This window comes from Rattus norvegicus, chromosome 13 (assembly GCF_021556685.1).
Source record: "Rattus norvegicus strain SHRSP/BbbUtx chromosome 13, alternate assembly SHRSP_T2T, whole genome shotgun sequence".
In the NCBI taxonomy this organism is placed as follows: Eukaryota; Metazoa; Chordata; class Mammalia; order Rodentia; family Muridae; genus Rattus; species Rattus norvegicus.
In genome coordinates, this window is record NC_141546.1 from 92,555,516 (window position 1) to 92,569,605 (window position 14,090).

Sequence of the window (14,090 nt, forward strand, 5' to 3'; positions counted from 1 at the left end):
CAGTTTCTCTGCTCGCCAAGGACGAACAGCGAAGGTTTCCCGGACAAACCCTTAGCATGGCATCCTGGGAACTGAAGTCTCCCTGGGAGACGTGAAGGGCAACAATATCCTGGCGCATGCTGGGATATGTAGTCAGACTGTTCATACGCCCAATAGAAATCGGGGAATCCAGCACTGCATTCTGGGAATCGTAGTCTTTCTGCGACCTCGAACCACCAGGGTGAAGAGGCACCCAACCCGCCGCCATTTTAGGTCTCGAGGTGCAGCGCCTGAGAGAGTCAGCGCGCAGGCGGGCTCAGCCCTGGCTCCGAGCGGGCCCCGCCTCCAGGGTGCCTGGAGCCCGCCCCTCGCCCAGGCTCCGCCTTCCCCCACGTGTCTGCGGCCGAGGGGAGGCGCCTGAGCCGGAGCGGGCTCTCCACCGGTCTGGCCCGGTCCTCATACAGGTTTCTGACAGCGGCTCCCGGGAGCGGCCCCGGCTGCCGGATGCTTCCGCCCCGACTGCGGCGGGCCGGGCTGGACGCTTAGTGCCCGGCTCGAGCCCTGCCTGAGGCTCCCGCGGGGGTGGCAGCGGCCTCCGCCCCGCGGAGACCGAGCGGCTGGAGGACGAGGCGGCGGTCGTGGGGAGGAGGATGGGGGCTAACCAGTTAGTGGTGCTCAACGTCTACGACATGGTGAGTGCGGCCCCTGGCGGCCCGCGCCGGCCGGCACTCTGACGGGCTGGGACCCGGGCTCGGTGCTTCCTGCCTCGAGCCCCCGCCTCCAGTTTAGTTCTCAGGGGTTGGGGGAGGGGACAGTGGCGCTGTCTTCTAATCCGGAGACTGGCCGGCCGCCTCTTGGAGGTGTCCAGTCATTCTGAGGGAGGGCTTGGGCTCGAGCTTCCTCCGAGCCCTCAGCTCCCCCGACTGTGGGCCCGACCCCTGGGCGGATGAGCGGTGCCCTATCCGCGAAGCTTCTGTCGCTGTGCGACCTCCCCGCCGTCACCTGGCCTCGAAGCTGCCCAACTCCCCTCTGCCCTGCTCCTGCTGGCCCTTTCCTGTATCCAAATGCTCAAGTCTTCCAGTAACTCCCAACCCTTCAAGTCTAGAAAGTCACAGCTGCGATGCGGATGCTAGAGTCTCCCTAAAGGTGAACAGGATCCAACACACCCTCATCTCCAAGGCAGCCTCATTAAAATGAATGAAGCTAAAATTTATCTAGAAAATAGCGCCGTTGAATTATTTAGAGATCACAGAGGTGATCACTAGATTCCGAAGACCACTTTCCAGGTGATGCAACAGGTGGATGACGTGACCACTAGAGAGGGAAGGGAAGCCTTGTTTATTATGTCATCTAACTTTGAAGAGCTGCAAACACGCAGGCTAGGGGGGTCAAAGTTTGGGTTCCCTGGGGTTGCAATTGCAATAATAGCCCTAGAAGAAGCACGAGTAGAGAATGATCGCCACTGTGAGTGCACAGTGGGTTTGTTCCCTCGCCTTTGGTTACTTAATTTTTGTTTTGTAAAGGATAACCTTTGCCTGAAAAGCCTGAAATTTCTTGGGTGTGCATTGACACGTGAAAATTCTCCGACTTTCTTTCTGTTGGCTTAAAAATACTTAGCAGAAATTCAACAATAAGAAGTCTTGGTTCTTGTTTACAACTCTTATCTCTTTATTCTTTATATTGTTTGTAAGTTTTTAAATGAACAGGAAGCTATTGATAGAAAGGGATTCCTTATATGATATCCAGAAATAACATTGACAGGGCATATGGTCTGCCTGTAACTAGAAGTGAGGCTTCTCTTCTAGTAGGTTCCAGTGTAATCTGGAGATGAGAGGTAGATTAACAGACTAGGCAAAGTGAATCATGAAGAGAAAAGTTGAATAACTGGGACGAGAGATTCTAGAAGAGCATGTGTAATTTATGACTAACAGCCTACACTACTGGTTAAGAAATTATTCTCTGCTTTAAACTTTTTGTGTTTAAAAACACAAAAAATGGAAATCCTTTCTTAAGACTTATTATTGTCCCCTTTTTTGTTGTCTTTCGTTGTTGTTTTGAGGCAGGGTTTCTCTGTACTTCTGGCTATCCTAGAACTATCTCTGTAGACCAGGCTGGCCTCAAACTCAGAGATCCACCTGCCTCTGCCTCTCCTGGGATTAAAGGCCTGCACGACCACTGTCGAGTTTAATATTGCTTTTTTATTATTTCACTGCCTATTGCCTATCAGACTTTGGATTTTTTTTTTAACTGATGAAAACTATATATGTTTTTCTCTGGAGGATATTAAGATATCATTTATATTTTTAATCAATTAGGATTATGCAATGACCAGTGACAATAGTTTCAGTACCCTAAAACATGTTTTTTAGGGGAAGACTGTTTTGAATGATGCTAAAATATGAAGTAATCAAAAAAGAACTTATTCTTCCCGTCACTTTAGTAGATACAGTGAAAGCAGACAGAAAAAGGGTAAGTGACCTTCCCGGGTGACTAAAAGCAGGATCTAGAATTTCTAGATGATAATCTTGATTCAGTATTGTCCCTACTGAGTAATTCCCTTAATTATTTCTTACATATTGCTTTATTTCATCAGCAGGAAGAGAAATATTTGAATAAAGACATTTATTTAAAAGACTTACCCTTGTATGTTCTTTTAAAGGCTTTTGGTCTTTGAATGCTTATATCACTAATTTAAAAACTTAGCATTACTTATTTAATTTTGACCCAGTTGAAACCACAGGCAGGATCTATTACCTCTCTGCTTCAAGGAATTTGGGATATCATAAGACATAAGAGTAGTTATGATTTAGAGCAGAATAGCATTATTTTAATGGGAGCAGAAGTGGATCCAAAGACTATTCTGTGGTTGTAGAATCAGGAAATTCTGAAAGAGAAAAAAGTAAACTAGAAGCCTTGATAGGCTCTTCAAGGGCAGGGATCAAAAAGAACAGGAGTAGGAAGTACAGGCTGAACCAGGAGCTTTGATCTAGTCCCGTCTAACTGGAGGGTAGGATGCATGAAAGAAAACTTCATAGTGAGTGAGTGAGGGTTGCAGGGACTCTGAGCCAAGGGGGTGATCACAGCTCCATTAGCACAAAGCCAAGTAGATGAAGTTATACACTTTTTCCTGTTATACCCATTTTTCACAAATCGGTTTTACTTTTTGATGTATTTTGCTTGGTGCTCAGGGTCGATTCCTTTTATCTTTGGCTATAATTTCTGTTCCGTGTAGATGCCTTTGATGATAATTGCTTCTGTTTATAAGCCTAGTACATCAGCTGCTCCAAAACCAACCACTGGTTTTTCCTGTTAGAATCATCAATCAGTTGTCATGGATTCTTGAGTCTTTCTGTCACCTGCTATGACTGTATTTCCTGTTCACTAGAATGGATGGCCGGAGATCACTCCTCTACGCCTCCTACATATATAACTTATTTATCCCGTATTACTTACTTATTTCTTGGTGATTAGAGCCCTCTGAATACTTTGGGACAACCTACTAATAAAATATGGCCAGTAGCAATTTTTTGAAATTTAGGAATGGATTATTCATATATTCCTAATCTACCTAAATGTATAGCTAATGAACAACTCAGATTTCTTTCAATTACTAGAAAAAAAATCTATTATGGTTGCTTTAACACAGTATTTTTTTTTCATAGACCCGGAATTTGTATATTTCAGCCTATCTCAGCTACTAATGCATTTCTTAAAAATTAGAATATGTAGGTCAAAATAAGCTTATCCATCCTAGAAAAAAGTTAAGTTTTTTCCATTTTAAAAATAGTGCCTATGTATCTTCAAAGTCTTTAAAAAGTAGAAAACAAACACCTAGAACTCTTCCAGTTAGGACATTTTTGCCTGGACTGCATTGTTTTGGCCTGATTCTCAGACTCCTCCAAGAGAGTTTAAAATTATGAAGGTGTGATAAGGTGTGTCTTTTCATACATCTGTAGATTTAAATCATACGTTCTAAATGAGTTCTGTGTACACTCATTTATTATATACTAAATACACTCTTTGACAATCAGTTCCATAAAACCTGCAAATCCACATGTCTAGCAGCAGACATCCTCCTCTCCTTTTTGTGCCTCTCCTATGCTTTTCTCTTCCCCTACATGCTGCCCCCCCCCAAATCCCACCATTACCACTTTTGATAGCTAACACTCTATTCAGCATCTCAACCCAAAAACTTGGAAGTAAACCTAAGTAGCTATTATAAACCCTTCACAGTCAGTCACCCGGCCTCATCCAACTCTTAGTTTTGGTTGATCAGTGTAAAAGTAACAGAACTTGACAATCAGCAGCTTAAATTGGAAAGATAGTCTTCAATTCAGAGATTAAAAAGAGGTAGTTTTGCAGCTCAGTCGTGTCATTAAGATTTTGCAACCTCCTACTCTTCCCTGCTCAGTTTGTCTTTGTCCTTGGTTTGTGTCCTCGGAGTTGCAGAATTGCTGCCATAGCACTAAAGTTAGTGTCAGCAAACGATGTGAATGTACTGGGGCAGGGGGACAAAGAATCTTTCCTTCCAGAGATTGCTCAGAATTGGCTCCCATGTAAACATGCTGCGTCTGAATAAGTAGATCACTGGCTTTTCTAGCCTTTATAGGCAACTTTGTCTATCACACATCTGACTTTGAATTGTGTGTCCATGAGCACATGTGGAGGTCGAACAGCTCAGGTGCTGTTCCTCAGGTGCTCTCCACCCTTTTTTCTAAGTGGCCTAGAACTCACCAGTAGGCTAACTTGGATGGCCCCATGGATCCATCCATCTGTCTTTACCTGTCCTGTGTTTATATTACAAATACTATCATGCTTGAGGCTAGAGAGATGGCTTAGTGATTAAGAGCACTGGCCATTCTTCGAGAAGGACCTGCGTTCAATTCCCTGTATCCACATAGCAGCTCACAAGTGTAACTCCAGTTCTAGGGATCCAGTACACTCATAAAGACATCTGTGCAGGTAAAGCACCAATGCACATAAAAACAAATAAATATTTAGGAAAAAATCTGAATACTATCATGCTTGGCTTTGAGGGGAGCAGGGTAAGACAGTCTTTCATTATTCAGCATGCCAGGCTGGCCTTGAACTCAGAGAATCTCCTGCTTTTGTCTTCTGAGTCCTAGGATTAAAGGTGTGTGCCTCCGTGCCCACCAGTTGTTGTTTTAAAGGTAGGTTTTGGAGAATGAACTCAGATCCTTAATGCTTGGTCAGACAAGCACTTACTTTACCAACAGAACCACCCTGCTGTCCCCAACTTTTTGAATATTTAAAAATTTTCAAATTAGATTTGTTTTTCTTTATTCTTGTTTATCCTACAAGTATGTACTTTGTTGTAGTTTGGTTGCTCCATTCTTTAATTGGTTGATTGATTTTTGAAACAGACTCTGATGTTGACCAAGCTTGTCCTGAATACCTGATCTTCATTCCTTCCTTAAGTGGTACACCTTTTAAAGTCTCATCTCACTAAACAGGGACCCACGAAGAAATTTCAGTCACTTCACTGTAGATATAACCTCCTGGACCAAATAGAAAGAAGAAAGCAAATGCAACACCAGCATTCATCTCTCTCTACTTTCTGAAGATGAATTGTGACTGGACACTCACGTGTCCACCATGCCTAGACTGAACCTTCAAACCGTGAGCTAAAAGAAGTCCTTTCCTCAATTTTTTTTTTGGGGGGGGAGGGTTAGGAATTTTACTACTTTAGTGAGAAAAAGTAACTAATACAATGCCCACAAGCCTTTAATCATTAATATGCTTGCACCTAATTGACCTCTGAGCACTTCCCAATCATAGAAGATTTCTACATTAATTCTTTTGTATGTTTCAAAATTCTACCTTTAGTTACTAGGCTAACAGTTACTCTATACAAAGTCAAGGAACCTACTAAGGATTCCCAGTTGCTAGTGAACTGGCCCGTTAAGAATTCTTAGCTGTTGGGCTGGAGAGATGGCTCAGTGGTTAAGAGAACTGAGTACTCTTCCAGAGGTCCTGAGTTCCAATTCCCAGCAACCACGTGGTGGCTCACAACCATCTGTGATTGGATCCGATGCCCTCTTCTGGTATGTCTGAGGACAGCTACAGTGTACTGTATTAAATAAATAAGTAAATCTTAAAAAAAAAAAAAATTAGAACTGTTTGACCCTATCTATGACTTTCAGTGTTGGTTGCCTCTTGTATTTCGGGGAACAGGATCAGACATTAAAAAGCCAGCTAAGGCTGAGAAAGGGAACTGGGCTACCAGAGTGAGAAGGGAAGGCAGTTGGTGGAGAAGATATGCTGAGGAGACAGTTGAGGTAGGAGAAGCTGAGCTGAGCAGATAGGCTAGAACGGCTGTTACAGTTTGGAGCTGCTAGGATTGGGAAAACTGGGAGGAGGGCTGGCAGGGAGTTTAGCAAACTGGTAACTGTTCTAAAACAGCTAGCGATTTTACATAGGGAATGATGCTGCCCACATTCAGAATGGGTCTTCCCTCCTCAGTTCAACCTCTCTGGAAATGCCCTCAAAGACATGGGAGGTATATATCACCCAGGTGATTCTAAATATTGTCAAGCTTATAATCAGGATTAACTATTATAAGTCACCCTTTGCATGATACTCAAACATATTTTTAAGTCATAACTTTCTGCCTCTGGACTCCATAGGCTTATGCCCACCTTAATGCTAACTGCATGCATTTCAATATCAAATTTCAAAACTGTTAAAAATTCCAATGTCTCTTCGTACTCTGAACCACCAGAGAGTTAAAAAACAAGTTCTATACTTCCCATATACAATGGTACAGAATTTAAAAAATCCCTATCAAAAGAAAAGAATGGGAACATAGCAAGGACAGTGTGGTTCTACATTTCGCCTTACCAGTGGGGACCTCCTCTCAGGCAGACAAAATGAGAGGTGTCCTCACTGCCATCAGGGTGTGAGAATGGCAGAAAGCAGCCTAATATGGAGACCCCAACCCGGGTAAGAAACGAGACAGGCTGAGGCCAAGGAGGTAGGGGTTCTTAAACTCCTGGGCATCCAGTGGCCACTGGGAACCTCATGGAGTCAGAACGAGGGGGCCACACAGGCCAGCAACAAGCCTGGGGGTGAGGATGGGAGGACTCTGGCTTAGCTTAGGGGTGAATGCCCGGATGGTGGTTCTTGTTGAGAGAGACAGTCCTTGCTTGTTCAAACTTTATTTCTTTTTCACCTTGGAAAATGGGTGCATGTGATTTACTGAGGGTGGACCAGAGATTAAATACCTTTTGCAGGAAGGAATGTCCAGGAAGGGACACTTACTGGCCAACCCATCGATACCCCATTAGCATGGAGAACTGTATTGTGTTCTGTGCTGTTCATGTGGGGCGTTGTGGTCATGGGCTCCAGGACAGGAACAGGGTTGGCAGTAGATAACAACACCTACCATCCTCAGATGCAGAAGTACTTGGGTTTCTGAATCGGCTCAGTCTTCCCCGTTTTTGTCTGGTGATATGGTTCCACTTGCCCTGTAGGACAGATCAGGCTTTTAAAGCAAGGCTGAAGACCCAAACCAAACACCCAGACCTGAAGCTCTATTTGTTGTCTGGAGATCTCGATAGCATCACATGTGTGGGAGCTTGATTGAAATGGCATCCCCTATTTTGGGCATTTGAATACTTGGTCTCCAGTTGGTGATGTTCTTTGGGAAGTTATAGGAGGTGTGCTCCTGTTGGAAGAGTATGTCACTTACGGCGAGCTTCAAGAGTTGAAGACTCTGGAAGTTGAAGTATGCTTTCTGCCTATAGTTCGAGATAGCCCTCCAGCCTGCCTGCTGCCATGCTTTGCCCCTGTGAGAGTGATAGACTCTTACCCTTCTAGAACCATAAGCCATAACCCTTCTTTGTGTAAGTTGCCTTGGTCCGTGGTATTCTATCACAGCAATGCAAAAGTATCTAATGCAGAACAGAATTCAATACCAGGGGTGGCCTAGTGCTGTGGAGAACCTGAACATGTGGGGTCTGGGTGGGATGTGGAAGGCTTTGGAACATTGTACTACATAAGCCATAGAATGCTGTAACAGGGCTCACCAGCTCATCCTAGTAGGAGCTTGGAAGGCAGTGCAGAGAGCTTTGCAGACAATGGAGGCCCAGCTCAAGAGGTTTAGAAGCAATGTTAACAACTGGGTTAGAAAACATTCCTATGCGTTTGGAGGTTGGGGCTGTTTTCTGCCCATGTTCTAAAAACCTACCTGAGGCTAAATTTAAAAGTAATGGACCAATTTCTTTGACAGAGAATTCAAGATAGCCTAATATTTACTTTGTCATGCAGTTATTAGTAGTCTTAAGTAAATCTACAAGGAAAAAGAACAACTGGGCAAAAGGAAAACATACTTTTTGAAAAGGAAAAAAGGTGCCAGGAGACTTACTATTTCAGCTAATGCTGTGAGATATAAGGAGATTATACCTGATCTATACTGAAGTAAAGGAAGGGACACAAATTCGTGAATAGAAAAGGCCTATCTAAGCATCTAAGCAATATTCTGCTCCTAGAAAGGATAAACAGAAGCTTCTGTATTTAAAGGGGCCAAGTATCTATCTCAAACTGATAGCCAAACTTGGTTGTCTATGTGAACATGGCTTTTAGAGTCACAGAGGATAATAGAATCTTCCACAGTTTCAGAGAGTCAATGAGGCTGACAAGGGTGTCTGTGATGGTTTGCATATGCTTGGCCCAGGGAGTGGCACTGTTAGAAGGTGTGGCCTTGTTGGAGGACGTGTGTCACTGTGGGGTGGGCTTGGGGAGACCCTCCTCCTAGCTGCTCCTCAGTCTGTTCCTGGCTTCCTTTGGGTGAAGATGTAGAACTCAGCTCCTCCTGCTGCCATGTTCCTGCCTTGATGATAAACTCTTAAGGTTCAGAGGTTCAGGACTAAACCTCTGAACCTGTAAGCCAGCCCCCATGAAATGTTGTCCTTTATAAAACTTGTGTTGGGGAGCTGGAGAGATGGCTCAGTGGTTAAGAGCACTGGTTGCTCTTCCAGAGGTCCTAAGTTCAAATCTCAGCAACCACATGGTGGCTCACAACCATCTGTAATGTGATCCAATGCCCTCCTCTGGTTTCCTCTGAAAACAGCTACAGTGTTCTTATGTATAATAAATAAATAATAAAAAAAAAAAAACAACTTGTGTTGATCATGGTGTCTGTTCACAACAATAAAACTCTAAGACAAAAGTCCTCACTTAGAGAGCATTGTTTGAAGCTGTGAAAGTAAAGTTCTGTTGTGTTGGAGATCCCAAAATTTTGGAGCTGTCAGAGCCATGGGACATCTCTCCTTAGAGTTGTGTACAGGGGATGAAACCAGCCCAAGAGACTAAAGTTACCAGTAGCAGCACTGGAAGGAAGGGCAGAGTGATCTAAGTCAGCCCTTTGACATGAGGCATGGAAATACCTCATGAGGCATGAAGTTTGTCCCGCTGAGTTTCCATCTGTCTTCCTTGGGTCTAGTATTCTCACTATGCCCCGATTCCTCCTTTTGGTATAGTAATGTATATTTTGTGCCATTGTATTTTGGAAGTAAATTGCTTTTTTCTATTTTACCGGAGGGTTACAATTAAGAGATTCTGGAGTCTGACATGAGACTCTGGACTTTTAAGCAGCATTGAGACTAAAAGACTAAGAAGTCTTCTGAATCTTCGTATTCCCTGAATATCTTTTGTGTTATGATATGGCCACAAGTCTGTAGCGGCCAGGGCGTGGAATGTGGTGGTTTGAATGCTACATGCCCCTCCATAATGCTGGGCATTTGAACACTTGGTGCCCAGTTTGTGGCACTGTTTCGATAGGATTAGAGAGTGGTCTTGACGGAGGGAGTATGTCACTAGAAGTTGGCTTTGAAATTACAGAAGCCATGTGTCATTTCCAGTTTGCTTTCTGTTTCCAGCTTAAGGTTCAAGATGTGTGTTCTCAGCAGCTCCCCACTGTGAGGGAGATAGTCTTATCCTTCTGGAACCATAAGCCCCAAATAAACACTTTCTTCTCTAAGTTGTGTTGGTCATGGTGTCTTAGCACAATAGAAAAGTAACTAAGATAGTCTAGATTGTAACAGCCTTGAGTAGTCCCTTCCCTCCAGGTTGGCCTGCCGCATATGTGACCTTGCTCTTGGCCAGCTTTCTTAGGTGGGCATCCATCCCTATAGTCCTGGATATCTCTGTTGTAGATGGCTTCACCTGCATGGCTTTTGTACTATGACCTCTTAGGGCCACCTTGTAGCTACTCTAACCCTGACACACAATTGCCTGGCCTTAGTGGCCATGGTGCTAGCCTCATAATGCTGTCTTGTCTTGCATACCTGCAAAAGTAGTGCTGTTTGAATAATGACGCAGGCTCTGCTGCCAGCTTCAGGAGTAGCTGGTCCCCTACACCACAGCTATGACTTCCATGCAGCATGGCCATTCAAGCTGAGAACACTCTTTCCTAGGCATGTCGGGGTTTTGTTTTTGTTTTTTGTTGTTGTTCTTGCGGGGTTTTGTTTTTGTTTTTTGTTGTTGTTCTTGTTTGTTTTTGATCAGGAGACCTCTTCTTCATTCCAGTTCACGCTCTCTCTTCAGTTAAAAATGCATCTTTCATAATAGTCTTCAACAGGCAGAAATGATGATCTTAATCATGGACACCTTTCCTGTTAATGTCATTACAGGAAGCAGAGTTTCTCTTTAAAAGCACCAGTCTCTAACAATCGCAGCTGCTGTCTTCACGTGTGTCTTTTCTGCATCTTTACTTTTATGATGTGTGTGTTGCATGATGGGTTACCATGAGGTCATGCCATAGCATACATTCGGAGGTAAGAGGACAATTTTGTGCACTCAGATCTCTCCTTTTATCTTTACATGAGTTATGGAACCAAACTAGATTTCCTGGCTTTTGTGGCAAGTGTGTTTATGGCATGGTCATCTCCCTGGCCCCTTTTCTGCATTCTTAAACTCACAATTCTTTCCTTGCCAAACATTACCTTTTTCATATTTTCCTGCTGTTTTCTGTAACTGTACATCTAACTAAAAGCAGTAAACAGTAGTAACTAGACCACCCCCTTGAATGTTGTGGTATCTTGAAATTCACCTTCCAAAAAACTTAGTAGTCCCACTTATCAGCCACCCTCACTTACATTTTCAGGACAGAGGCAGAGTGGAACTAGGTTCTTTACCAGGCTGTGAGACAAATGACTTATAACCCAAATTTCAGTAGGGTCCTTGTTCCCCGCTGAAACAAGGGCTTGGGCTTCCCACTGACCGCATTTCTCTTGGCATTTGTATTAGCTACTTTTATGTTGCTGTAGTAAAACACTTTGAGCAAAACAACTTAGCAGTGGGGGTGTGGTGCGGTATTTGGCTTATACTTCCAGGTCACAATCCATCATTGAAGGAAGTCAGGGCAGAAATTATAGAAGGACACTACGTACTGGCTCACTCCATGCCTTGTGGGCAGCTAGCTACCTTTCTTATACAGCCCTGCCTAGGGATAGCACCATGAACGAACATTGAGCTGGGCTCTCTTAGCATCAGTTAGCAATCGAGATAATGCTCTAGACATACCCACAGGCCAGTCTGATCAATGCAGGTTTTCTATTGAGGTACCCTATTCCTAGGTAACTCTAGGTTGTATATTAAGTTAATAATAAAAACAAAGCAGCATGTATCCTGTTCTTCTAAATGCCCACCAGAATGGTCTTTTCTCGCTAAATTATGGTCTTACCATTTCAATACTGAGCTTTTGCCAGTACACTGACCAAGCCAGCTCAGTCAGTCAACAGGTTCTCCAGGGCAGGTGTGAGGGTTGAAAAGAAAAAAGACAATTAGACAACATTCAATATAACTTAGCCAATTCTGAGGCTGAAGCAGATGTTTTATTTCTAATCTGCTTTTATCCCACTTTAATTATGTGCAGAATGGTAAGATCAGTTCTGAGTTGAGGAACAAGCAAGGTGATAATCAGGATCCTGTAAACACCTTTCTGGAGGCTGGTCAGGATGACCAAGACAAAGGGACTGCCACACACGCTTCTGCTGACCCTGCTCTGAGCTTAGCATTAACTCGGTGTAAATGTTCTAGTCAGAGCCTATTTCCTGAGTCCAGGCCCAAAGCCAGATTTCTGTCCTAGGCTTCTTTTTATTGCCCTGATAAGGTCAGATTTCAGCCAAGTGTCTAGCAGCAAAGCAAGTGGCCCCAAAAGGCTCTCTGCAATGCATAGTGATTTTAATTTCACTACCACACTGTTTTAATTATTGCAGTTTCACATTATATTTAGTATCTGACTAGACCAGTTTCTCTTTACTATTATTTCAAAGTTTGCTTGGCTTCATTTTCTTTTCTAGAAGTGTTTCTTTTTTAAGTCTTAGAAAAGCATTCCTACAGATTTTTATGTGTTTTACAATATAATGTAAAATGTGCCACCTTAGACATTTCTGACTATGTAGTTAGTGATATTAAATATACTCAAATAATTTTTCAACCATCCTCCAGAACTCTCTTCATCTTGCAGAATAGAAAGTTATCTGTTCTGCTTCCTGCCCTGTAAATTTGACTGAGCACATATAGGCTTTTGCCTTTTTCTGTTGACTCCTTAGCATACCCTCCTCAGTGTCTGTTCATATTATTATATGTATGAGAATGTCCCACTTTAAGGCTGAATAGTATTCATTGTACTTATGTACCAGTTTGTTTCTCTATTCATCTCTTGGTGGTTACTTCTACTTTTGGACTGTGATTAGTAATACTACAAAAACAGGCGGAAAGCCCTGATTCCTGCTTTTAATTATTTTGAATATTCGTTTGCTTCTTTTATAATTGCTCACTAAACCCATAAGCTTGAAAAGAATTAACATTTTTATCATTCTCTTTCCTCTTTATTTTTTTGCTTTAAAATTTTTATTCATAAAATTCATATAAAAAGTTTTATAAGTATAATTAATAGATAGACAGACAGACAGATCAGACTCACATAGATCTGCCTTCTGAGTGCTAGAATTAAAGGCATGTGCGACCACACTCAGCCTTAATTATTAATGTTAGTTTAACTTTTTTAATTAATAATTTTTAGCTTGCCATAATCTAGAGTCACTTCAAAGCCTCCATTAGGAATTAATTTTCTAGATCAAGTTGTCTTGCGCTCATGTCTGCGGGGGGATTACCTTGTTTGTTAAGTGGTACGTCTCTGTTTAGATGGTCCTTAACTATGTAAGAGAAAGCTAGGTGAGAGCAAGCAAATATCCATTTGTTTCTCTTTCTGCTCTTGACTGTACATGTGCTTGAATGTGTGCCTTGAATTCCTTCCAGTGATGAACAGTAACCTGGGAGTGTAAGCTAAATAAACCTTTCCCTTACTAAGTTGTTTCATGTCAGAATGTTTGTCACAGCAACAGAAACGAAAGTAGAACGTCTGTTGTTATTAAAATCTTCTTGTTATTAAATATTGGCCTGCGCCCGTCCAGAAAGAGCACACCAAACCAACACGGTTCCACGTGGAGAGATTTAATGAGAGAAGAGTAGAAGGGTGGAAAGGCAGCTGGCCATGGGCATGTGGAGGGGTGGAGGGCAGGAGCAGCAAAGAACAAAGAGTAAGAGATTATTAAGAGGGCAAGCAGCCCCTTTTATAGTCAGGCACAGCTGGCTGTTGCCAGGCAACTGTGGGGTGGAGCATACCTGGCTGTTCCCAGGTAGCTGTGGGGGTGGAACTTAGACAGAATACCAACATTCCCCCGTTTTGTTTTAATTAAAAAGAAAAATTAGAGGCGATGGTGAAGCAGGAATAGAGTCGTCGTGATCTCTGACTACTTTCTGCTTGCTTTGGAGCGACATGTCTTAGGGAACCTAGAAAAATGGGTATGGGATGTTTGTCCAATCCTAGAGTTGGCTATCTCCCTGTTGTCCGTGATCTGTGGAACCGTCCTGGATAGGCCAGAAGAAACAGATCCAATAGAAGCATCTGTGTCTGTGAGAGGAGATTGAAACATCTGGAGGTCGCTTCTCTGGAGCTGTCCTGGGTGTAGTAAGTCCCTGAACTTGACAAGATGCTGGAACATACATATATATTTATTATAGGCAGAGAATAAGATTAAGCGCGTTTGGGAGAAAAGAAAAATTTTCTTAGATGTACATTTGAA

General features: G+C 43.0%; 1 protein-coding gene across 9 annotated transcripts in view; it reads left to right on the forward strand.

The window, feature by feature from the left end:
• Positions 1-227: 227 nt before the first annotated feature.
• Positions 228-14,090, forward strand: part of Desi2 (desumoylating isopeptidase 2) — a 44,861-nt gene continuing 30,998 nt past the window's right edge. For 2 of the 9 annotated variants that reach the window (XM_087580314.1, XM_087580321.1), the window contains exons 1-3: positions 385-671; positions 5,454-5,619; positions 10,632-10,775. In XM_087580314.1, coding sequence (XP_087436440.1) covers positions 10,746-10,775 — 30 coding nt within the window. In that variant the 5' untranslated portion in view covers positions 385-671; positions 5,454-5,619; positions 10,632-10,745. Of the gene's footprint in view, positions 672-1,316; positions 1,444-5,453; positions 5,620-10,301; positions 10,416-10,631; positions 10,776-14,090 lie in introns of those variants that run through there. The other 7 variants (XM_087580316.1, XM_087580319.1, XM_087580318.1 and 4 more) reach the window with 5 other exon arrangements.